At 42.4% G+C, this 26,298-nt stretch overlaps 2 protein-coding genes across 12 annotated transcripts in view; both read left to right on the forward strand.

Moving 5' to 3' along the window:
* LOC142389739 (membrane-associated guanylate kinase, WW and PDZ domain-containing protein 1-like) overlaps positions 1 to 26,298 on the forward strand; it is a 108,589-nt gene that overhangs the window by 68,591 nt on the left and 13,700 nt on the right. For 8 of the 10 annotated variants that reach the window (XM_075474760.1, XM_075474761.1, XM_075474752.1 and 5 more), the window contains 8 exons: positions 1,614 to 1,671; positions 1,858 to 1,970; positions 2,889 to 3,011; positions 3,482 to 3,667; positions 3,874 to 4,485; positions 20,060 to 20,094; positions 22,446 to 22,701; positions 25,994 to 26,085. In XM_075474760.1, the coding sequence (XP_075330875.1) occupies positions 1,614 to 1,671; positions 1,858 to 1,970; positions 2,889 to 3,011; positions 3,482 to 3,667; positions 3,874 to 4,485; positions 20,060 to 20,094; positions 22,446 to 22,701; positions 25,994 to 26,085 (1,475 nt within the window). The remainder of the gene's footprint in view (positions 1 to 1,613; positions 1,672 to 1,857; positions 1,971 to 2,888; positions 3,012 to 3,481; positions 3,668 to 3,873; positions 4,486 to 20,059; positions 20,095 to 22,445; positions 22,702 to 25,993; positions 26,086 to 26,298) is intronic. The other 2 variants (XM_075474753.1, XM_075474758.1) reach the window with 1 other exon arrangement.
* Positions 7,687 to 14,905, forward strand: LOC142389738 (uncharacterized). 2 transcript variants are annotated; one of them, XR_012770412.1, is made up of 3 exons: positions 7,687 to 7,900; positions 8,078 to 14,686; positions 14,864 to 14,905. XR_012770412.1 is itself a non-coding variant. In XM_075474750.1 (2 exons), exon 2 carries the CDS (start codon positions 8,305 to 8,307, stop codon positions 14,404 to 14,406), a length of 6,102 nt encoding a protein of 2,033 aa, XP_075330865.1. In that variant the 5' UTR covers positions 7,687 to 7,900; positions 8,078 to 8,304; the 3' UTR covers positions 14,407 to 14,759. The 2 variants fall into 2 exon arrangements, 1 of the variants encoding a protein (XP_075330865.1); XM_075474750.1 differs by lacking the exon at positions 14,864 to 14,905 and having other exon boundaries at positions 8,078 to 14,759.

Raw genomic sequence — 26,298 nt, forward strand, 5'->3', positions numbered from 1 at the left:
TTTTCCACATAAGAACACATGTCCAGTATGTTTTCGTAAAAGTTTCCCCATCCCTTTGTGTTTCCATTTAAAGGCCAAAGTACTTTGGAGAGGAGGTGAAACAATGTCTCAAATTGTCTTTGGTTACTGTCTTTGATAAAAACAGTGACCTGTGCCCGGCTGATGAATGGCTCATGTTGGTCATGAAATCTCTTTTGCGGCTCTACCCCTTTTACTCTTGGCAGCAAACTAATTATAAAACTAATAAGTTTGGGGTTTCTAGCTTTTGAAAAATCTGGGCATATAAAAGTGCTGTAGAAAATGCTTGCGCACCATTATCAGGAGCAGCGCTTCAAGTGCATGGGATATGACCCTTCTGTGTTAGAAAAATGAAAATGTTAAAGATGTTTTTCTACATTTTTAGCTCCGTTCTACATGTCTGCTCCATGTCTCCATTGAGGCCTATATCTTATTATTGAGCCTTCCATGTACTACCTGAAGTGTATTGTATCAAATTTACGTATAGTAAATTAAATTAAATTAAATTGTAGTTTGCTATTCGCACCCAATTACTAAATGTTTTTAGACTTCTGGATCATTTAAATTTGTCACTCCTGTGATAAAAATGATATCCCACTCCTTTATGGCACATAGCATTAACTGCAGTGATTTGTCTTAGATTCAGAGGAACAAATTTAGAATATGTTTTGGTGATGAATCAAGTTGTTGTATGCTCATGAGAGTTTATCAGCGGTGGATTTTCATCCAGTTGTGAAACTACCACAAACATGCCTATGATGCAACAAGTGCTCAATCTCAAATAAGACTGGATTGGACCTTCTTCCAGACTATACTCAGATAGTGATTACTGGAGTTGGTAAAAGTCAGAAACAGAAACACAGGAGGACAATATCTTTTAAATCAGACAGTGAGGGAGGAAGTTCAGATTCCAACATCTTAATGGGAATATATCACTTTAACAGGTTTCATTTGTTCACATGCTCTCATATAGCATATGTAGATTGCATATGTGTCTGTACATAGAAGCGCAGAAGCTGACAATAATATGGTAATATTTATACAGTAGTAAAGGCTTAAGAATTTTTAAATGATCTGACCACATTTATTTGTAGATTTGTTTGAAACATATTAGTTTATAGTTGTTTTTTTATTTTTGGGTCATAATGAGCATAACAAAAGTGGATGTGAGCAGCAGGGACGGCATCCAGTTTGCTATTTAACTCTAATGGATGGGCACGTTTTTCTGATTAAAGACAAATATGTGCTGCTGGCACGTGTATCATCTTCTGAATCTCAAAGAGATTGTTTAATCTCCATTGATTGTACTTTTACTAAAGTAATAAAACAGAAATTTTAAAGGGAGCATTTGAACATGCTGTGAGGTCTTGGCATGCAGCAAGCAGCAGCAGCGATAAAATACAAAATAGAATAAAAGTAAAACATTTGGTTTTCAAAGTAACATATAAGCAAATTATTCTGTTTGGCTGAGACAGAATGTCCTGACGAACTATGTTGGAAATGGTTGAACACGTAACTGGACAAGACAGTAAAAGTACATAACACACAACCACATGTGTGCTCCTGTTAAATCCTGTGTGCCTTCTGCTTTTCAGAGCTGCCTCCAGGATGGGAGCGAATAGATGACCCTGTGTATGGGGTCTACTACGTAGAGTAAGTTAATCACCTTATTGATTCGTTTCTCAATGAACAAATATAAAGAGGGCTTCTCCACATTGTAGACCTTCTCTGTTTTTAGGAATAGCACAACTTAAAAACTTCTACACACTATAACTTTAATTTTTCCTTATTTCTCATACTATCTTGTACTCTTTATTCTCTTATGACTGTCCACCTCAGTCATATAAACAGGAAGACCCAATATGAGAACCCAGTGTTTGAGGCGCGGCGTCGAAAAATCCTGGAGCAGCAGCAACAGCCGCAGCCTCAAGAAGGTGAGCGGTATATTCGAGGTTCGTTTCCTGCCCTGGCACGGCATCATTTCTTTCTTTCTTTCTTTATGTCTATCAGTGTCATGTCCTTCTGATTCATACCGTGTTTTCCAGGGTTTAGGCCAGACTTGCTCTCCTCTCTGCTGTGATCCTGACCTCAGTTTCCTTGTTTCCAATGCAAACCTCTTGCATTCTCAATCTTTTCTTCTCATTCACTGGGTTTACTATAATAGAGCTGGCCCAAGCCCTGGTGTTGTTCTAGGTGTTCAGGTTTTGATTTCTGTGATTTATCATCATAAATGCTGTATACCATTATGTATTTGATCATTTAATTTGCCTTCCATGAAAATGAAAGAAAATGTTTATTTTAGCCCTGAGGTTAGGCACAATACTCGTATTTTTAGATTGAGTGCAACTTCCACTTCCACAGGACATCATCCTCATGAGGTGTCATCATGACACTTTGTGATTTGTTGACTTAAAAGAAAAGCACTTCTTCTATTTAAATCTACTTTTAAAGTACCAGTTTACAAAAACAAAATATCAAAAATGTGGCTCAAATTGAAGCTCACAGCTAACTCATCGATTGAATTCTATAGCATATTATCTTTGCTTTATTTTCCCTCTTGAGATCAGTAATAATTTTAATAGTAGGTTAATAGTTTTAGTATAGTTTAACAACATTTACAGTTTTTGATTAAAAAGAGGAACAATAATAAAAAAACGGACACTAATAGAAGTTGATGAATAAAGAGCTGATGACAACTGAGGTGAATGAGTTACTCAGATATAAAGCACTGTATGTGTAGTATGTGCTTTAAGCTCTCTGTTGTTGTTTGTGACTTACTGTTCAGTGTTTATACATGTACAAATATATAAGGCATGTGAATACATACTGGTTGTGGGTGGATTAAAGTGTGAATGACCTTATTCGTACAGAGTGGATAGAGGAACACTCCTCAGCAGCTGCTCCACTGGCAAACTATGCTCCAAACCACCTGGAAACCTACAGGGACCCCCAAGTCCCACCAGCTCTACCTCCCGGCCCTGCAGGAGTCAAACGTAAATCGTTACATTTTCACACCTGTATTTATTTCATTTCATGTTTTCATTATGTTCTCTTGACAGAAGCCTAGAAATCCACCATGTTATTTAAATGAAAATGGGAAAGTTTATTTATCGATTTATTTTCAAAACCTTTATTGGAAATTGTGCCTCTACGGCTATTTTTCTCCATTTTCTTCTCTGAAAAGGGTTATTTAACATAAAATATTAACATAAAATCACTAATTTTGGAAATGATTGATGACTTGACAAACAATAACCAGGGAACAAACTGATCAATTATTCCCCTGCCTGATGTGGGTGATAATAGGGCTGAATTTCTCAGACTTTCTCTCTGTTTGCAAATTCATCCTGTGCACAAAAGCTAACCTTTGAAGCAGAAATCAAGAGCATACCTCCAAAATGTTGTTTAGACAGAATATTCTATGGACACGAAGATAAAAAGTTGTTCCTTTGTCACTCTCCAGGAGGAAAACCTTTCTTCACAAGAAACCCAGCAGAGCTGAAAGGAACCTTCATCAACACAAAGCTGAAGAAAAGTCGCCGTGGATTTGGCTTCACTGTGGTTGGAGGTGACGAGCCGGATGAGTTTTTACAGATCAAAAGTCTTGTGCTGGATGGGCCTGCAGCTGTGGATGGCAAAATGGAGACAGGTGCAGTACCTAAACACCATCCACAGGGGGGCACTGTTTTCATTCAGTATCACACTGGTGTTCTTGCAATACATCCATTCCTCATATTTACAATATCTTTATCACACTGCATACCAATAAGAGATATCACAAAATGTGTAACATGCATTTGACCTTTTAACAGTGTACATGAAGCATCACTAATGGAATCATCTTCCTTTGTGCAGGCGATGTGATAGTCAGTGTGAATGACACCATTGTGCTGGGCTACACCCATGCTCAGGTGGTGAAAATCTTCCAGTCCATCCCCATTGGCTCCATGGTGGACCTGGCCTTATGTCGTGGTTACCCGCTGCCCTTTGACCCTGATGACCCCAACACTAGCCTGGTGACTTCAGTGGCGATCTTGGACAAGGAACCGATCATCGTAAATGGACAAGAGACGTTTGATTTGCCTCCTAACCAGGCTGGACCCATTAATGGAATGCGTGAGCCACGACCACACAGCCCCTCAGCTGATGTAGCATCTAATGGCTCACACGGCTACTCCAGTGATGTGGTCACCCTGGCCTCATCCATAGCCACTCAGCCCGAGCTGATCACCATCCACATGGAGAAGGGAGACAAAGGTTTTGGGTTCACTATTGCGGATAGCCTGACAGGAGGAGGGCAGAGGGTCAAGCAGATAGTGGACTATCCGCGTTGCCGTGGCTTAAAAGAGGGGGACATTCTGATGGAGGTCAACAAAAGAAATGTCCAAAATATGACTCACAATCAGGTGGTGGATCTGCTGAGCAAATGTCCCCGCGGGAGTGAGGTCACTATGCTGGTGCAAAGAGGTATGTTTTACATCTTGATGAGAGGTACATTTCTGCAGGGGTGGAAAAATGCCTGGAACTAGTTTTTAGATGAAAGGCTGTGAGATCAAATGCACAAAAGACTGTATTCAAGTCTGCTGAACAGACAACAGCTTGAATAGTTGGCACGCAGAGAGTGACATCATGAAATAGCAAGAGAGAGGAGTGAGGAAGAGAGTGGGTGGCAGGTTGAAAATACTTGGACTGGATAGGATGAAATGAGGAGAGGTACAGAGATGACAGGATGAGTTAGAATGGAAGTGGGTGAGCAGATGAGTGTGGGTAGGAGTGGGAGGATGGGTAAAGAGTCGAGATGGATGAATGAGAAGGGAGAAGAGGAGCAGCACACTAGGGCAAGGACTTGTATATCAGTCTTAATCATTTACTGTCTGTAGCTGCTCCTGTGAAATGTTGAGTATGAGGTTTTCACAGCTAATTTCTACCTGAAATGAATAAGTAGAGTATATCAAGGCTCATGTGTGTGGAGACAGAAAATTACTGGATATTCATTGTTGATTGATTTTGATTCAAATGGATTACACTCTAATGGGTCTGGTGATATTTACTAACATAGTTTAATTATTCAGCCACCTTACTATAGTTCATGCTCTACATACTACATGTCTGGCCTGTAATGACCCAGAGATGGATGATTTTTCTCGTTGAGATGTCAACAAAACATATTGACCGCCAGAGTGTAAAGTATCCACACAGACACAAGATGACATTTGAGGTCCTTTTTGTGTGTTCAGTACTTATTGTTGCGAAATTGTCATTCATGTTGTCTGACCCAGATTTGGCAGGTCGGGGTATGAACCCCATAACAATTATGTACTCTAATGAGTTGACCTTGTAGACTGACGTTGGAATAACACTGCTGTATTGTGGTAAATGTCAGCATCATTATGGACTTGTGTGTGAACGTGTGTGTGTGAGACAGATGCAGAATAATACAGATGCAGGGCTATATTCCTGCTACCAGAGCACTGACACAGATGTAAAAAGAGAGGGACTAAATTAGGGAATGAATGGGGAGGAGGCAGCAGGCTGACAGGGTGACTGACAGCTACATAGATCATATGTGATAGCTTTAACACCAGCCTGTCATAACTGCAGGTTCAGGTGAGTGACCAGGTGATGTGGGATGGAAACTGGAGTCCCAGGGGCGGACAGTGGAATCAATACTTAGATTAATTGAACTGCTATCACAATGTTTTGTATCTGTGTGCTTGACTTAAATTGTATCTTGTATTTTATATCAAGGTTTTTTACAAGAATTGTAAAAAAAAGGGGGGCAAACGTCAAATGCTCAGCAGCAGTTCAAGAACTTTTCTGGACCAAGACATATTCTGAATTTGACTGAGAAATGTCTTAACAAAAAGGTGTGGATGAGCATTTCATGCTAGTTTTTGTTAACCTCTAACACAGTACAGTAGTTTGAGATGCAGCCCCTCGATGTGCAGCTTGTATAAAAGACAAAGATGAAACTGGGTGATAAATCCTGCAAGTCCATTCCCATGATTCTGGGCTGTCTGGGAAGAAAGTTGATAACAGCAGGATTAAAATCTTTGAGCCTCAAACCAAAGGGGTGAAAGATTTAACTGTAAGAGATGTTCACCATCAGTCGATCCGGAGCTTTGGTGACCTGCGGCAAAATTCCGGTAATGTCTTGAAAGTTTTGATGTGCTGCCACTCAACAAATCAGAATACAACATGAAATTATGTAGAATATGGTGGCTAATAATGTGGGATGGCTCACAGCCTTGACACAATCAGTGACCAAGATTTGAATCAAAACCAATTTGCACAGGCTGTTTGGTGTAAAGACACCTTTAGTCGATCAACAGGAAATCATTTTTGAAGTAATTTATCAGGCATTAATGCCAAGAATTCAGTAGTTCTATTGTCGTCACAAATTAAATTTCTTTATGCTGTGGATGCTTCGTCAGACAAAGTAAGCGAATGAGAAATTACATGTGGTAACATTTCCATCATTCACTTAACTTCACGCTGGTTTTATAAAACCTAAATACAGATGATAGAGTAATCAGTTTTGAAAACAATCATCAGCTGCAGCTGCAATTGATAATAACGACCTCTTGGAATGAGATCTGTGCTTGGTTTGTGTTGGAGGATAATGCTGCGACCTTTCAAGTGATCACTCGCTGCTTGAATTTAATTGTTCACCATCAATAGCTAAAAGGAGTGTGATAAGAGGAGAGGATGAGAAATAAGAGAGTCAGGGATCACGTTTTTTCAGAGAGCGGAGGTGAAGGATTAAGAAAGAGAGTGTGAGATTTGCTGAGCAGCACTGGAAGTTCAGTGAGAGGACCATTTATGAAGGGATTGGTTTTTGAGTTGCACAGCAAAGAAGATGAGGAGGAATAAGGTGGACTTGAGTTTGAGGAGAAAAAAACTTAAATCTGTTTATCTGTGACTCATCAATCTGTGGAGTCTGACTCAAGAGTCAGCAGAGTCTGTCTTAAAAGGACACAGAGGTCAGAACATCACACAATGATTTTTTTTTTATGTTTGAATTTTTTTTTTTATAGATTTTTAAATTATTAATATATTATTTTTGTATGACATGACCTGAGCCTAGCATAACTTAAAAGTTTCTTTGTTTTTTTTTAAATATTCAGCTTGAGTTGTCTGCCTTATCAGATGATCAGTTTTCTTACACTACACCACTTTATCCTGATCACTCTGAACTGTATGCTATCATTGTAATTTGTTGGTGGATAAACTCAGAATAAGTTATCAGAAATTTCACGGGCAAAAAATACCAAAATCTTTTTTTTCCCTTACCTTAATTCTTCCTGTTGTGTTAGAAATGAACAGAGCTACAGTACTTTTGACTTTTGGATTGCCCAACAAATGAATTCCTCACTTGCAAATATGTGTTCAATGACCATCTAAAGGAAGGATGATAGCCACATGTACTCTTTTCAATAGAAATAGATAAGAGGTAGAGCAGGCTGTTGTTTTAATGTAGGATCGACAGTAATGCCTGAAACCTTTAAAATGTTCTACTTTTTTGCTTAAATATGACTTCAAACAGCATCAACTTCATTAAGGCAGAATAAACGTATTAAAGAAATTAAGAAAAAATACAGCTATTAGTATTATATTAGCTATTCATAAATGGAGCATAGTTGTGAAGTTAAAAACCAAGAATCACGTATGAATCCCTGCCCCCTGCCCTACTTGGTGTCAAAGTCGGAGCAACTACATTTCCCAGTAGGCCATGGGCAAAATGGTCACCAATTGGCTGATTGGAAGCAGCTGAAAGGAAGGAGCTGCTCAGTTGCTTCAGGAATCGAACAAGCTGCATGGAGAGAGCAAGCAGCCAAACGCTCTGCAAGATCCCACTAGAAGTTGCTCCAACACACCAATGGTCGGTGATTATATTTGTTCTTTTTGATGACTGGTAGAATACTTACCTTACTGAGCTGATTTATTTAATTAATTCAATTATACTTACCTTTTTTAGTTGATTGATTATTGTGAAACCTCGTTTGAAAAATACCTGTGTAATTTGGTTGTTAACAGTCTTGCTTCTCTGTGTTCGAAGGTTAACAACCTGATGATTTTTCTGAAAATCAACTGGATCAACCAACAAAGAAAAGTTGGACAATAAAAAGTTGATAAAAATTGGAAATCAAGAGTTGTCCGTGTGTCCATTCGGAGGTCAACTAAGTGGGACTTGACAGTTGTTAACCACGGACCAGCCCTGGACGGTGAAGATTAAAGGCCTCAAGACCCAGGGGAGCTGTGGACGCCGGAGAGAAAGGGATAAAGATGGCCGAAGAAGTATTGGGGAAGTCTGTCAACATCCTAAAGCAGGAGAGGACGACAGCCAAGAGAAACCTAACCAGACTGGCCAACCTAATCTCCAGAGGAGCAGGCAACATGCTGCAATCCGAACTAAAGGAGGAGTTTGCAAAATTTGCTGACCGTTTCACATCACTGCTGGATGCAAACGAGGACTTCAGGATTGGCCTGGAGGCTGAACTCAAGAAGGATGACCCTGAAGGGGAGCTTGAGGAACAGCAGGAGGATGAAATCCAAGCAACCATGAAAGAAGCCGAAGGTAAAATGGAGGAAATCAAAAACATTGTCCAGACCAACCTTTGGGGAAGATACGGGAAAACTGAGCTGGAAGCTGCGATTGCTGAGGCAGAGGACGCCATTAGAAGAGCTGAAAATGTAGCAGTTGAAAGCAACAACATGGAAGGCTATGACGTTCACCTCACCCTGCTGAAGGAGACGATGAGTGCTATCATCCATACCATGGCTGTTTGGGAGAAATGGATCCCTCCGCTCGTGAAGCACGAAATGGATGACGGACTTAAAGAACTAAAAGCAGCACACTTCAGGCTAAAGTTGAGAAAAGCCGAATTCGCCACATCCAGAAGGCTGGCTGATCAAGGTACAAGCGGCAGACCTGGCCAACCAACACCTCCCATTGTGAGGATAAAACCAACGTCCCTACCTGTCTTCTACGGAAGCAAGAGAGACTTTCATAGGTGGAAGAAGGATTGGGAGAACCTTCAGAAACAAGGGGAGCCCACTGGATCACCAGAAGTAAGGAAAATCCAGCTGTTGGAGAGTGTCAGTGAATCCATTGCCAAGGAACTAAGACTGTCCAGCTACACCACAGCAACAGATATCTTCAGGGTCCTCGAGAACAGATACGGCAACAAATCAACAATCACAGTAGAAATCTTGGAAGCGCTGGACAAGATGCCACAAGTCAAGGGGAACCAGCCCAGGAGGGTCATTGACCTAATACAAGCTGTGGAGAAGGCCCTGGCTGACCTGACAGAGCTAGGAAACTCAGGAGCCATCAAAAACCCCTTAGTCATCAAGTCAATTGAAAGCAAGTTACCAGATTTCATAAAAAGAGACTGGCTGACGTATATGGTCGAGGCCACCAACGGTGTAACCCCAGGCAACCATTTTGACATGCTCCTAAAGTTTCTGAAGAACCAAGAGGAAATACTAGAACGACTTGAACAACTGACGATTGTGGACAAAGTGGAAAAAACAGACAGGAAGCAAGAAAGAAAGTTTGCATCTACCAGGGCCACAAGGAAAGATGTTGATGAAGTCTGTGGCATCTGTGGTGGTGATGGACACGCCAACAAGATATACTTTTGTAAGAAGTTTAAAGGCTTGAAGCTACAAGAGAAGAAAACGGCCCTGAAGAAGCTGGGAGCGTGCAAGAAATGTCTGGGATATCATGATGCAGATGGCTACTGCAGAGACAACTTCTTATGCAGGAACCCAGACTGCAAAAGGACAAGCGGCGCACCTGACCACCACTACTTCCTATGCCCGACAGCAGAGGCCAGAAGAGGAGAAGGAGGCAAGGGTGCAAGAGGGAGAGAAGGAAAAGGAAAATTCACAGAGGAACAGGAGGCCTTCTTGTCACAACTTGCCCCAGAACTGGCAGATCAGTGCAGAAAGGCATTCACGAACAGAGCCTCTGTGACACTCAAAGCAGCAAGCCAGTCTGAACTGCTGAAGGAGACTGGGCTGACTGAGTTACCGGTGATCATGATGCTGATGATGGTCACAGCAAATGCAGGTCAGAAGATTGGCACACTAATAGACCTAGCATCCGACACAAACTATATAACTCACAAAGCTGCCGAAAGACTGGGCCTGAGAAGTGAAAACATAACGCTGGTCGTACATGGAGTTGGAGGCATGACCATGAAAGTCAAGACAAAAAGGTACCTCCTGAAGGTCCGAATGAAGACTCCCAAGGGGACTGAACAAGCACATCAACTGGTCTGCTATGGAATGGAGCAAATTGCAAAGGTCCATCAAGCAATTGAACCTGAAAAGTTGAAAACCTTCTTCCCAGATGTCCAGCTCGAAGAGCTACAAAGACCAAAAGAGGTCGAACTTCTCATAAGCCATCGCGAGGGACGACTCGCACCCCAAAGACTAAAAGTCATCGGTGACCTTGTTCTATGGGAGAGCCCCCTGGGCAAAACAGTTGGTGGAGCACACCCTGACTTGCTCGAAGAAGTGGAAGTGGCAGCATATGAGTCAAGAACCCACTTCGCCCGCTCCATGAGAACCGCTGCTGTCCGATATCAAGAAATCACAGTTCCAGCATCTGAGCCAGGCTGGCTACAGCAAGAGGATGTGGCCCACACAACTACATCTGCCAGCAACCGTGAGTTCCTTGAGTGGTGGCACTGGGACAGCATCGGAGCTGCATGTGAGCCAAGATGTGGAGGCTGCCGATGTGGAAACTGCCCTCCAGGAGGAAAGGACATGACCTTGGCAGAGGAGAGGGAGTTTGAGATCATTAAAGGAGGACTCACCCACAAGGAAGAGGATGCTCACACCCCAACTCCACACTGGGACGCCAAGTATCCCTGGACTGAAGATCCAGCCTCTCTCCCCAACAACAAAAGAGCAGTCCAAGCTTGCTTCTTAAAGATGGAAAAGCAACTGAGCAAAGAGCCAGACTGGAAAGTTGCATATGCAACCCAGATCCATGAAATGGTCCAAAGAGGCGCAGCCATAAAGCTCACCAATGAAGTCATGGAGAAGTGGGAAGGACCAGTTTGGTATGTTAGCCACTTGGTGGCTCCAAACCCTCATTCAGTCACTACACCAGTTCGTATTGTCTGGAACAGCAGCCAGAAATACAAAGGAGTGAGTATGAATGATCTTCTCCTCAAGGGACCAGATGTACTCAACCCCATTAGAGCTGTCCTGCTCAGATTCAGAGAAGGTGTGAATGCAGCTTTGGGAGACATAACAAAGATGTACAACTCTGTCTGGCTGGAAGAGCGAGAGATGCATCTGCACAGATTCCTGTGGAGAGACAGTCCAGAAGAGGAAATCGGTGAATATGCCATCACCAGGGTGAACATCGGAGACAAACCTGCTGGCTGCATTGCTCAATTGGCTATGAGGGAAACAGCAAATCTGCCCAACTTCACTCACCTGCAGGATGAACGCAGAGTCATTGAAGAGGACAGTTATGTGGATGACCTCTTGACCTCCCACAATGACCTGAACAGACTTGACCAAATCACAGCTGGAGTTGAAGAGGTCTTGAAAGCTGGAGGCTTCTTCCTCAAACCATGGGTCCGGTCAGGGCAAAGTGGGAGGAAAGGAACTGAAGCAGATGTCCTGAAGCCGGAGCAAGGGAACACCTTAATTCTTCCAAATCAAATGAGGGAAGGAGAGAACAAAGCCCTGGGCATCGGCTACCAAGTGGAGGAAGACAAGCTGTACATGCTGACAGCAGTAAACTTTTCCAAGAGGAAGAAAAAGATGAGGGTTGGCAAAGATCTTCTTGAAGAGGAGGTGAGAGCTGAAACGCCTAACCCACTGACGAGGAGAGCTCTCTTAAGCCAAGTCGCTGCACTGTACGACCCAATTGGCCTAGTTGCACCGGTCAAACAGAAGGGAGCAATTCTAGTCCGCAAAGCATTCCAAGAAGGAGGGGGTGGCAGGCTGACTCAAGAAACCTGGGACCAACCTCTCTCGGTAAGGCTCAGAGAAGAAGCCATACAGCTCTTTGAGGAATATGCCCAGCTTGGACAAGTGAAATTCCACAGGAGCCTCACACCACCTGACTGGAAAGGAAAACCTTACGGCATCACATTTTCTGATGGGAGTGACAAAACATATGGAGCTGTAATGTACGTAAGATGGGAGACAAGTCAAGGAACTGAAGTTCGATTCGTGGAAGCAAAAGCCAAGCTGACACCCCTGGAGCAGAAGGGAGATGCTGTAAAAGCTGAAATCTGTGGTGCAGTCTTTGCAGCCAGGATCAGAAAGTATGTGGAGAAACATGCTATTATGAAGATGGAGAGATGGTTCCACCTTCTGGACAGTCAAACAGTCCTTGGGGCCATCCAACGAGAAAATTACGGATTCCAAACATTCTTCGCCAACAGGGTGGGTGAGATCCAGAAGTCCGGACCAGTGCAAGACTGGTGGTGGATCCGTGGAGATCTGAACATTGCTGATGTCATAACAAGAGGAGGCACTCTCAAAGACCTGGATGAAGAATCCACATGGCAAAATGGACCAGAGTTCCTGAAGTGGCCAGTGGAGGAGTGGCCTATTCAGTCAGCCGGAGAAGTTGCAGCCCAGGCCAGGGAGAGTGTAAACAAGCTCCAAAGAAAGGCATTCTCAGCTGCGCTGACCAGAGCTCAAGCTAAGATGACTCAGCAGAAAGAAGACCCACTGGCCGCTCAGAAGAAGGAAAGTCCCTGTCAAGAGGAAAAACACACTCTGCCAAGGAGAAAGCCCACTAGCTGGGTTAAACATCTTGTGGATGAAAGAAGGTTCAGTAGCCTGACCAAACTGATCAGAATTATTGCCTGGACACGCCGAGCTGCTGAGCAGTGGCTGAAGAGGAAGTCAAACCCAGTCCCAGAACAGCCAAAGTGGGAGGCAACAACACCCAAGCTGGCTGGGTTGGCTGGCACAGAACTTGAAGGTGCACGTGAAGACCTCTTCCTGGCAACTCAAGAAGGTGTAACGTTTCCAGACACAACTCTGAGCAGATTGGCAGTATACAAAGATGTGAACACTGGACTCCTCCTTTGTGGAGGGAGAATCCAGATGTTCAATGAAGATGAGACTGCCGTGCCAGTTTTACCATTTGAAGCATGGGTGTCTACATTGCTGGCACAAGAATCCCATGAAGCTAACCACGAGGGGGTAGCAGGAACCCTTCTCCGGATGAGGAAGACAGCTTGGGTGATAAAAGGCCGGAGAATTGCCAAGAAGATAGTTGACAGCTGCATAGTTTGCAGGAAGAGCAGAGCAAAGCAGTGTCAACAAATCATGGCAGACTTACCTCCAGAGCGAACCAGCCCAGCTGCACCTTTCGAATTCACCACCATGGACCTATTCGGCCCCTATGAAGTGAAAGATGAAGTCAAGAAGAGGACCAAACTAAAAGTGTGGGGAATCGTCTTCTGTTGCATGGCCTCCCGTGCCATACACACTGATCTAGTGAGTGACCAGTCATCCGAAGGCTTCCTGCTGGCCTATCAGAGATTCACTTCACTCAGAGGACATCCCAGGAAGCTCTGGTCAGACCCTGGCACAAATTTTGTGGGAGCCAAACCTGCTCTGGAAAAGCTGTACGCATTCCTTGACCAACTGGACAAGTCTCAAGTTGAAGACATGGCTGCCAAGTATGGAACAAAATGGTCTTGGAAGATCCACCCCGCAGACTCTCCCCACAGGAATGGTGCTGCAGAGGCGGCTGTCAGAGTGGTCAAACGAGCCCTGAGCAATGTTGGAGGAGACGGCGTCTTCACCTGGGGTGAATTCCAAACTTTCCTGTACATGGCAGCCAACCTTGCTAATGAGCGACCCATTGACGCAAGGACCCAGAGCAGGGAAGACTCTGTGGAGTACGTCACCCCAAATTCTCTTCTCCTAGGGCGTGCCAACCCGAAGGGAGACCCTGGAGACTTCCAGTTTGAGGGTTATCCTTATAAAAGACTGCAAAGGATTCAAACTGAAGTCAGCAAATTCTGGAAGAGATGGAGCCAACTATCTGGACCTCATCTCTTCATAAGGAACAAATGGCACACCAAAAAGCGAAATGTTGCTGTCGGAGATGTGGTCTGGATGGCTGACCAAAATGCCCTAAGAGGACAGTACAAGCTGGCCAGAGTAGTCATCGCCAATACTGACAGCAAAGGCATCGTAAGAGATGTGCTTGTGAGGACCTTTCCCAGCTATCCTGTCCCCATCAGGAAGGCAGATGACAAGGAGAAAGCGACCCCAAGAACCAAGAGGCTCAAACATCCAATCCCAGCCACAATCCTACATAGGGATGTCAGACAGCTTGTCATTCTAATTCCCACTGAAGAACAAAGGAGTGAAGGACCAGTGTGACCTCATTGGGTTTAGGAAACCATGAGGCCAAGTGGGAGGTGTGAAGTTAAAAACCAAGAATCACGTATGAATCCCTGCCCCCTGCCCTACTTGGTGTCAAAGTCGGAGCAACTACATTTCCCAGTAGGCCATGGGCAAAATGGTCACCAATTGGCTGATTGGAAGCAGCTGAAAGGAAGGAGCTGCTCAGTTGCTTCAGGAATCGAACAAGCTGCATGGAGAGAGCAAGCAGCCAAACGCTCTGCAAGATCCCACTAGAAGTTGCTCCAACACACCAATGGTCGGTGATTATATTTGTTCTTTTTGATGACTGGTAGAATACTTACCTTACTGAGCTGATTTATTTAATTAATTCAATTATACTTACCTTTTTTAGTTGATTGATTATTGTGAAACCTCGTTTGAAAAATACCTGTGTAATTTGGTTGTTAACAGTCTTGCTTCTCTGTGTTCGAAGGTTAACAACCTGATGATTTTTCTGAAAATCAACTGGATCAACCAACAAAGAAAAGTTGGACAATAAAAAGTTGATAAAAATTGGAAATCAAGAGTTGTCCGTGTGTCCATTCGGAGGTCAACTAAGTGGGACTTGACAATAGTGCTCCAATATATTTTATCTATGAAAAAACTTTTGCACCTGCAACTGTGGATCTTCAAACATTCTTTGTACAGAACCGTTTAAACTCAAAGAGTTGTTGGGTTTACTCACATAAACTGCTTGCTTTGGTCAGTCTGCAACACATCTGTTTGAATAAGGGCAATACTTTGATTTTGCCTTTCCAAAGTATAAACTTTATTTTTCTTGAATTATTTGATTAAACAACATGTGTGCTTTGAATCATCATCTTGTTGCATGACCCTCTTTCTGAAAAGATACAGTTCTAGGACAGATGTGTTGACATTTTACCTTAGTTGTTCCATCGATGCTAACAAATATGTAGCAAAAAACATCCAACAGCCAAATCACAATATTCTCTCCACCATGTTTCACAAATGGGATCAGGTTATTTTAAAAGCTGGATGATGCACACATGAATTCAATCAGTGGAATAATCTTCATGCATATGGGTTTTCTTACTTATATGAGCTAAAGAACACTCACCAGGATAGCTTTTAAAAAAATAGAAATTTAGAAAATTAAAACACTGATCAAAATAAGAAATGGTCATATTTTATGAAGCAACAAATAGAAAAAAACATAGGCATGCACATTACTATTGGGCAGCTACTCATGAAGTGCAACACAAAACATTGCAAGGCTTTATAAACCAGAAGCCCCTCCTACAATTCAAAAGCTAATACACGTTCAAAACGGTTAAAACGGTTTAAAACGGTCTTCGTTATCTCAGCACTTACTGTACTTTCACTAACTTTTCACTAACTTTGTCAACTTTGACCTCTGTCTTTTCCACAGAAGAGCAAAGTGAAAGGACCAACAGCAATTCTAACATAACTAAGAGCAACCCACAGATCAGATTGTTCCACATGACTTGTATAATGTCATAACTCTCTATAATGTGTAGACCTGGGTTTGCAAGGCATCGATCCAAAGACTGTGGGGATCTATGTTCATGTTAGGATCAGTGTATTGTGGTGGTTGTAGAGGACCCAAATGCAGAGCAGCGAGCCGGAGGCAGATGGATGACTACTTGGGGACTTTATCAAAACAAAACAGAAAGCGCAGCAATGCTGGAAAACCATAAACCAAACAAACAAAAGACTGGATAGCTAAATAAGATAAAAGGGAAAACCAGACAAGGGTTGGATGTTGGATAGGGCATGAAAGTGGCAGGAAAAATGATGAGGACCTGACTAAGCACAACTGAAAACCTGGAACTATATGTATTAAGGGTAATAAACAAACAAACAACAGCTGTGGTTTTTGGTAACGATGACCTAGTGTGAACAGGGACAGGAAATGAAACAAACATAACACATAAGGGTCTCCAAAATAAAACAGGAAGTAACTTTAACTAAGATAACTGATGAATCCAGTTAAAATGAGTTGACAACTTAACTGAGCCAAGAACTGAAATATTTTAAACTAAACACACAAAATACAAACTCAAATGGGGCATGAACACGATAACAAACTAGATCTTAGATCCTAACTGGACTGAGAACAAAAGATAGAAACCAAGCAGGACACAAAGGATACAAACATAAACCAGAATCTAACATAGGACTGATAGCTAAAACAGAATGCAAACAAAAATGTTTCAAGCTAATGTCATCAGCTGGCCACGTGTTTGTCATTAAGTAATTATTCTTGTGTTAGAAAAAAGAAACCTGAAAAGGTAACTATAATTCTATTCTAAGAAATATTGTTTCCCCTTAAAAAGAAATTAAAGATAACTTTAAAGATAACATCTGGTATTCTCACCCACAAGATCCTCCCCTGTAAAGGAGGCCAGGCCATTTATGACTCCACCATCTTGTCTTTCCATCGTTGTTGCCATGACAATCATGCAGAGAGCTTCTGTCCCCTGAGAGACAGAGAAAAAGAGAGGAAATGAAAAGACAATAAAATGAAGAGAGAATAGAGGTAGTGGAATGAATTATCAGGATAACTGACAGAACGAGACTTAATAATTTAGAGTAAATGAAGAGTGAGGGCAATCAGATAATGGGCCAATCCTATAAGTAGAGTAAGGACAAATGTTGACAGGCTTGCCTTAACAAAGAAGAGCATTATTCATGTTCTACTCGCTTTAACAAAGTATATGATAATCTGGTGGAAGAAATATTCACTCACTCTGTGTGGGCTCTGCGTAGACCCACCAAGGCCAAAGCAGTATATTGAAATAGTGGACCATTCACAGTGCCGCAGATTCCCTTTAAAAAGCTCAAGTTTTTCTGTGCTTTTCGTCCAGTATGAAAGAATGACACCTCCACATAGATACTTTGTGTTTGACTCAATTTTTCTTTTATGTTGTTGCGGCACATCAGTGATTTACAGTGTCAACGTGGGAGACTAAAATCCAGTGTATTGTCATAATGAGATATGACAAATGGCAGGAGCATTTTTCAGAGCGAATCAAGTTTTAGAAGGCTCCACCCACTCTTACGTCCATGTAGATAACATACAACTTATTCAAACAGCTAAGCAGATATGCTTATTGGCATATGCTAATATTATTAATTAATGATGTGAGCATGTAATATTTGAGTAATATGTAATAGTTTGTAATATGTCCGTATTTTTGCTACCTTAAATGCTGTACACTAATTACCCCATCAGAATCTTTAGCTGTAACCCTGTGAGCTGCCTTACTTCCCTGGAAAAGGAGCCTCCTCCACAGTAACACTTAAAGCCAGTTTAGAAGAACAACTGACACCGCCTGCTTTCACTGATTGAAATGCTGGGTGAAAGTCACCTGAGTAATAATAAAACCAGGCCTTTTCAGTCAGTCTTGCATTTCTAGTGATGAACTTTGACTCTTTGATGCAAAGCCACATTTATTTGTGGGGTATTGAGCAGAGTACTAATGTCACTCAGGAGCTTTAACCAAATAAATGTATCAGGATTATGGCACCAATAGCATATTGTAAATGCTATAAGTGGCATGTTCCTGCATACTTGTCAATATTTTTGCACTGTGCATAAATAAAAAGCTCACCTTCGTGCTTACCTGCCATTCCCCACATCGCATATTTATAGCATGCATGCATTTATGGATGCTTCTTCAGAGTTCAGAAACATGCATTCCCATATTTCTTTTCCCCGGGCTTCAGCCACTCATAAATGCTACATTCAACCATATTCAATCAGCTCTGAATTATATACATCAGCATCACAATGCTAGAGTAAGTTAAGCAGGTTTGTAGACTTATTCATGCGGGAAGATGCACTCACACAGGGCAGAGTGTAAATCAACGATTGATGATAAACACAGGCGACACCAGAGCGACAGCTTTTCCTCAAATCTTTTTATTCCCCTTACACATACTGAAATGTATTTACCACATGGCCATAATTGAAATAGTTTTCCAAATGTGTAATACCCCTTATAATTAATTTATTGGCGATTTGTAGATTTCCGGTGGTAGTTTCAAAGTTAAGAGTTTTATTGACCTTCCACAATGTGCAATCTAGAGCTTGATGGTCATATAACCCGCTGTTGTAAAGGGGAAACACTTATTATTGACATCTGACCTTGTGATGTATGTCCCTGCTGTGTAAGCCACACCCACAAATACATGTGCAATCACTCAGACCCACCAAAAAAAGAAAGAAATCATTCAGCACCACATCAGCAGCCTAGATGGTCCAGCAACTGGCGCCCCTTAATCTGAGAGACAGAGCGAGCACACGAGAGAGAAAATAAGGATAAATTATGAATCGTGTAGAGTGGAGCTTTGCAGCAACAGAGAATTTTAACATTTAATGATTTTTTTGCCAATGCAGCAGAAAGAGCCTAAGATGGATGCTTGCATGTTGTGTGTTGTTGTCACTGGAAGATTCCATTGATGCTCACTGTACATGCTGGGCTTTATCTGTTTTGGGTAAACTGCCAATGGTGTCTATAGTAAAAATGAAAATGAAGGAGGCTGCTAGGGATCAAAGGTCTGCAATTAGTATCAATGTGATGTGCTAATCACTTCTCTGCTGCCTTTGTATACAACACTTCTTGATTGCCTTGGCAATAGCGACCCCTTGTCCCCATCCCGCCTCATGTCGTTTATGCATTCAACTTTCTATTTTCGTCTCTACATCCTGTGCTGTGGTAAATCCAAGGAAAAGGAGCTTCAGCAGCACAGGAGTTTCTTGGAAAGATTACAAGAGCTTCTTGTGGGTTAAACAATCAGGTGAAGTCTGACCAAATATATTGCTGTTAATATGTTTGAGCTAGAAGAACTAGTACAATGAATGATGATGAATGCTACGAAGGAAAAAAGGAGTTAAATGAGAATGTATGTTATTCCCTACACGGTTAAGCTGTGAATCATCTCCCCTGACATGTGGCTCCACACATTAATATTTAATTAGCACAAATGAGATTGATCTTCTTGGTTACTCTTTACAGATTGTTGTATAAGAGAGATAGAGATGGATAAAAGCACAGCAAGTCATGTAGCATGGAAGAGAAGAAGGGGGAGGGAATGGGAAAAAAATTGGGGGTGGCAGAGAGAGAAGATCAGCTTCTGAATGTAAGCGTTGAGCAAAGCAGTGGAGTTAAGAGGATAGGAAACATCTCTGTTGTTACTCAGAAGATGTGCATTGCGAGGCTAAAACTCAAATTTTCTTTTGATGTGATGCTCCTTCCTTTCGTGTTTGAGGTACCACACGGTATATCTGAGTATATCTGAGGCTGCTTCGGGGACCTGTAGCTTGTCCCAGCAGCTGCTGCAGAATTGGTCAGTCTGTCTAATGCAGATAGATAGGTAACTCCTCTGTTAGTAGCACGGGTGAGAGCTCTGAGTGGAGCGGGATACAGCACAGGGGGGAGGAGATCACTTAGATTAGCAAGCAGCCTAGTGCAGTGTGTTGCTCAGAGAGAGAAAGCAACAGAGCTGGGCCAGTTGCGCTCTGCTCTGCAGCAGGAACCAAAGGTTCTTCCGTTTGTCCAGAGGAGGTTTTGACAAAAGGGGACAGAGGAGGAGCACTGCAGGTCATTAATGCTCTCTCTGTCTCTCTGCCGATGTTTTGCAGGAGTGGTGCCAGCCAAGAGGAGTCCAAAGCTGGTGGTGAGTTGTATGTCTTCAGTTATTTTGTGTGTGTGCATATCATTGCATGCTCCTGACTGAGAGAAGTGCTATTTTAAGAACAAAAGCCACAGACGTGATATGTCACTCCTGCTTTACAGTTTTGCATCTAAAGCTTCAGACAGATTCCTTTTTTCTGCTGCAATCAATCCTCCTCACTTTTATTTCTCAGTCACTCCTGCTCCATCGTTTAAATTTTCTTCAGTTTCTTTCTCTCAGTGTTGTCACTTCTCTTTGTTTTAAATCTTCCTGTTCTCTGTCTACGTCGCCTCACTCCTGCCATGTTGCCACCCTGTGACTGATTGAGCGTAGCCTGAGCAGAGGAGTGTAACAGTGGCCAGCTGTTTAGGGGGGGCAGACAGCCACAGCTGAGGGGAGATGGGAGAAAGAGCCATGAAGAAATTATAGGAAAAAGGGAGGGGAAGACCAGCGTGGAAACACCGCCTGAATGGAGAGGAAGCACTGACACAGAGAAGGGGAAAAATGGTGCCACAATGAGCTAGAAGCAAAGAAGAGGCAGATGCTGGAGGAGAGATCGCCACAGACTGTAATGTGACCTGTGGTTGTTGTGATTGAATAGAGAGGTTGGGGAAAAAGGGTACAAAGAGCCAGGAAGACAATATTTGTAAGTAGTGTCAGGGTCTCTAAGGGAACAATGCAGTTATACAGGAGTTTAAAGAGCAAACGCCTCTTGATTTTTACAATTAATTTCAACCAGATAAAAAAAAATCAATACAGACTCAAAAGAGATGGCAGTACAGCTTTAAATTGCTGTCATCCAATTTTACCTCTGAAAAGCCACCACGTCATAACAAAGGTTGTTTCTTTTAGACAGACTCATACAAGGTCAGCGACAGGTTCAATTCCCGCCATTTCAGAGGAAGAAAACCTTGTCCCGTGTTTCTGGATGGACATTAAAAGCCCTCCCCTTATCTGACTAGATTTTAGGATTAGGATTATTTTTGTTTTCCATCAGGGATGTGGGTGTTACCTATCCAGGTCACAATGAGTGGCATCGGAAGAGGGGTGGGTGTCATTAGGTAGTCAAGGGGGGCCAATCGTGGCCCTGCCTTACTGTCACTTTAGTTTAGCTTTCCACTTAGGAATAGACAGTTTCCCCCTCTGTGTTATGTCAGTGAAATGTCGTGCTGCATGCGACTTTGTGTCAGCCAAGAACAGTCATTTCGCCTCCAGGTCAAAGTCTAAATAGATGCTCATAGTAAACTCCCATATGCAAGAGAGACTGGGCTGTCCCACCTCATTAAGCTAGTTTCCCGTGATCTAATGAGACGTCAGTTTTATATGACTGTTGTCCTCGTTAGGAAAGATAACTAGAAATTTGACCCCTCCATCTCTAACAGTGTGATGAGCGAGAGATTAGGATGCCATTTTCTAGCATTTCGTGCACTGGTTTATAATTCATACCAGATAAAGAAATTATTCAGTTGTCAATTTTGCCCAATTTCACTGTCAGTAATCACATTTACCAAGAAGGACTCATTTTTATATGGTAGAAAAGTTTTTTAATGTGCATCTGCAAATAATGGCACAATCATATGTACAGTCTCTGGTTGCAGAATCAGAATAAAAGGAATTACAGAAAACCATAAGTAGAATAGCTACACAGTAGCAAGCCATAAAAGCAACCATTGCACTCTGTGTATTGTCTGAGAAATCAGACCTTGAGCAGTCCTGTGTTAAAACAATGCAAAGAGTTTTGACGGTGAAATTGAGTTGATTGTGGCACAGATTACAAAATTAAACACAGGAAGACCAGTGTGAGTAAAAGATCTGGGATCTGAATGTGCATCATTTCTTCCTGTCGCAGGATTTTGAGAAAACTTAATAGAAAGTGATGGTGGTATTGTTGAGCAATTTCATTGTCCTGCCTTTGCAATTTTGAAGCACAAAATAAGATATCAAATACAAAGTAAACCACAATCAAGCAAAACTTGTTTATGTATATTTAAAGCAGATATAAAGTTGTTCTAAATGCAAATTAATATGTAAAATATAACATTGCTTTTCCATGCGGTGGCAGTATCTTTGATTCTTAATATTCCCTCATATTTCAAGCTGTATGTCTTGCAACCATGGAAACCATGTCATTTTTCCTCACACCACAGCAGACATTTTTTAGTGAGAAATGTTTGACTGCAATGACTAAAAAAGATGACCTTGGGTGCTTTTTCTTCACTCTTTGTCCTCTATCTCACTCCATTCATTGACTCACTTATCACTTTTTCCTACCTCTCTCTGCCTTGTATCTCTGCCTTCTGCCTGTATATGTATACCCATCCCCATACACCTCTTTCTGTTCTCTGTCCACCCAGCACCAGTTAGAGAGAAAAGACAGTCAGGGCAGCTCCCAGCACAGTGTGTGCAGCCATCGCAGCACCCACACCGATTCTCCCAGCCACCCACCCTCTGCCATGCCCAGTGAGGCGGTGGCTCCCACTCCTGCTGCCCCAACCCAGCCTCTGCCAGGCCTGCCCCCCCAGGACCCCGCAGATGGCACTCTCACCCTGCAGAAGAAGCCAGATCCCTTTAAGATCTGGGCACAGTCCAGAAGCATGTATGAGAGTCGATGTGAGTACTTATCGTTTGTTGTCTTGATTAGTTTTTGGAGGTTTTTTGTCTTGTTATAGAAATGTGAAAGTTTCCTGACTTCAAAATTGAACCAGTCATCAAAGTTTGTCTAAATGGTAATAAGGCTTTTTACCATCTGTAAGTTTTGACAGCAAATTGAGGGGATTGATCAGGAGGTGTGTGATGCCTTAATTCACACACCTCCTGATCAATCAAAAAAAAAGATCTCATAAGTCTGAGGCTAATGTACATTATGTAGTTGTGCCTTTTAATGTCTTTTTGCATGTTTGGTTCACTTATGTTTGAGTCACAACTGATCATGTGATAAAGCGGGGCTCCAGAGGGAAGTTAAAAACACACGTGCGAGCAGATGACTGGGACTGATGGTGTGTTTGTTTCTGCCACTTGTATGCATGTTGTCATTTCCATGTTTTCAAGAACTTTTTAGTACAAAAATGGTAGAACAGGGCACGAGTGCACACTTGACCTCACATCATCCAGTGGAAAGATAAATCACACTTTTATGTCTAAACGTCCTATTTGATTTACTAGAAGCCAAACAGCCTGTATCATGCTACCCTATGTTTAGTCAACGCTTAATGTACCCAAAACTGCAACATCACATTAGATACTAGACAGTAATAAGGCACCTCAACATCCTTTTAGTCATGGTCTGTTATTGTATTATTCATGGGCAAACACTATACTCTAAGTGTTTGACACAGAGGAGTCCATGAGATGAAGAGAGTCTATGAGATCCTTCAAAATAACAAGTTCTCTCTCCTGCTCTAACTGAAATACATTCCTAATCCTTCCCATCCTGCACCAGTGGTGGTATGTCAGATGAGGATGGGGAGAGATATGCTTTAAAAAGCAGCTATGTGTTGCAAAAGATAGCGTTTTTGGCATCACAAAAAGGTTAATGTATTTGTCAATTTTTTGGGTTAGCTTGTAAAGCATTCAGAACTGTTCCCGACCAGCTGTGCCAGTCTTGCACATGCTATGTGCTGCAGTGTTGGTTAATGATAATGGCAGCATGTAGAATCTAGGACTGCTGCTGCTAAAATATTAACCGGGCCTTGAGAGGGCTGCTTTAAGATGCAGATGATTGGTATATCTGTTTGATAAGCCCTGAAGGAGCTCCAGCTCTTCTTTTTTTGATTCAGTGAGCAAGAGAGGAGACAATGAAACAAGGAGAGAGACAGACAAAGAATGACAAAGAGGCCCAGATTATGTCTGTGTTTTCATATCTATACATGCTGCCACATCCCAGCTCTCACTGCTTGAATTGGTGAGTAGGAGTATTCATGCATCTAGTGTGCGTGCTTGAAGAGCACTATTTTAGTAACAGGACAGTGTGATTGAAAGGTGAGTCCTGAGAGCTTAAAGAGATGGGAGCTGGACCAATGGACATTTCATCTCTCTTCCAAGACGCTTTTTAAGTTTTAACTTCCTGAGTTATTTCCATGTAGTCCAGAGCAGTGTGTTGGAACTTTGGGTTTTCATATGCAGCTCCAAGTTTATTATCCTATGGGTGGTGTAAAGCCTGGTTTAAGGCTGAGTTATACCTCTTTTAACTGCCCCTGCGCTTGCGTCTTGCGCTTGTGTTAATGGCTCGAGACGTTTATGCTTCATTTTGCTTTGCCGGCGCTTGCGTGTGCTGCGTGGCGATTCACCGCCAGGACAGTAGGTGGAGCAGCGGGTTTTTTCAATGACAAGCCTACTACGATGAAAGGAAATTCACCACCAGGACCTCTTCGGCAAGTCTCTCTTCGAGTGGATTCATCATAGACATAATATATTATGTCTATGGGATTCATGCTTCTTCTTCTTCTTCTTCTTCTTCTTCGCTTTCTACTTTGGCGTTTGAAAACAGCTGTCTTTTATTAGGGGATGAAACCGGAAGATGAACACGCCGCCGGATGTGATGTAGATAGTGGCTTGTGCTCGCGTCCAGAGTGGCTACTCTATAGCTCTGCTCGCGTCTTGCGTCTTGCGTGAAGTTTAGAATATTGAGGTGACACACGCAAGCACGCAAGGGGGGGGGCTTGCAACCGCGCAAGGGTTTGCGTTCCGTCTTGCTGAATTTCTGAGGAGCAAAGATGGACAGAGGTTCTCCAGTTTGTCAACAAATGGGTGCAAAAATCATTGAACCATTTAAAAACAAACCAAAGAAAAAAGACTGTCCAGACCATGATCAGTAAAGCCTGGTTTATAGTCGGTAACGCAAGACGCAAAGCAAGACGCAAGAAGAAACGCAAGCCCTTGCGCGGTTGCAAGCCCCCCCTTGCGTGCTTGCGTGTGTCACCTCAATTTTCTAAACTTCACGCAAGACGCAAGCGCAAGCTACTGGCTGTGGTCGAAACCGCCTACTACTTGATCGATCTGACAGTATGCAGAGCGTTTACACACAGTGCACTTCACTCCTGCCCGAGTCGAAATCAGCCGGCCTGAAAAGCTGATTTCCCTTAAGCTATAAACTCTGTAAATATATAACTTTAGCAACATTTGAAACATTTTCAGGCGAGAAAGTAGTCGTTTAGACCCCCAAGGTGTTGAAAATCTGACAAAATACCGGCTATTTACAAGAAGAAGAAGAAGAAGCATGAATCTATGGAAGAGAGACTTGCCAAAGAGCTCCTGGCGGTGAATTTCCTTTCATCGTAGTAGGCTTGTCATTGAAAAAACCCGCTACTCCACCTACTGTCCTGGCGGTGAATCGCCACGCAGCACACGCAACCGCCGACAAAGCAAAATGAAGTATAAACGTCTCGAGCCATTAACATACGCGCAAGACGCAAGCGCAAGGGCAGTTAAAAGAAGTATAACTCAGCCTTAAGTCCAAAAGCTTAGCTCTGTGATAAAATTGGGTTGTATCGATGCTCATTGCAAAAGTAATTTATACTTCTCTGATGGCAGCAGGATTGCCGAAAAGTACTCTGAGATTGTAGAACAACACAACATATCCTGCCCTCAAGATAAGATATTTTCCCTGTAATGCTGCATGTTTCCTGCAAACCTGAAACACTTCAAAGCTTTTTTTTTCATTAATTTATTTATGTATTTATTGGGAATGTGTTGCAGGCCTGAAAGGCAAAAATTGACTTACATTAACAAATAGAACGAGCAGAAAAAAAATAATGGATTTAAACTGTCTGTTTTTTTACACACCATCCCAACTTTCTCTGATTTGGGGTTGTATATTCTAATCATTAAACAGTGACTGAAGCGTGCAGATCTGTGGTGGTGGATCTCTGTGGAATTTTCTTTCTAATTCTCTCGTGCATTTCAGTGCCAGAATGCCAGGAGCAGGACATCTTCCTTTGGCGGAAGGATACAGGGTTTGGCTTTCGCATCTTAGGAGGAAATGAGCCTGGGGAACCTGTAAGTATGTTTACCTTTAGATGTCATTTTCCGTTTATTGTAATAGCTTATGAATTAAAGGACTGAAGTGCACATACATACAGCACACTACTCTGAATACTCCTCAGTATGGTGCTCTTTGCTTCGTTAGTTTCCTCTGTTTTTTTCTTTTCCTCTGTGTTTCTGTTCAGTCTGCCTTTAAACCAGAATAGCATAAAGTCCTAACACATCACT

Source organism: Odontesthes bonariensis, chromosome 10 (assembly GCF_027942865.1).
Source record: "Odontesthes bonariensis isolate fOdoBon6 chromosome 10, fOdoBon6.hap1, whole genome shotgun sequence".
NCBI classification, from domain to species: domain Eukaryota; kingdom Metazoa; phylum Chordata; class Actinopteri; order Atheriniformes; family Atherinopsidae; genus Odontesthes; species Odontesthes bonariensis.

Bases quoted from the DNA above. Each gene is read 5' to 3' on its own strand.
- LOC142389738 (XM_075474750.1), top strand. From the start codon at position 8,305: ATGGCCGAAGAAGTATTGGGGAAGTCTGTCAACATCCTAAAGCAGGAG.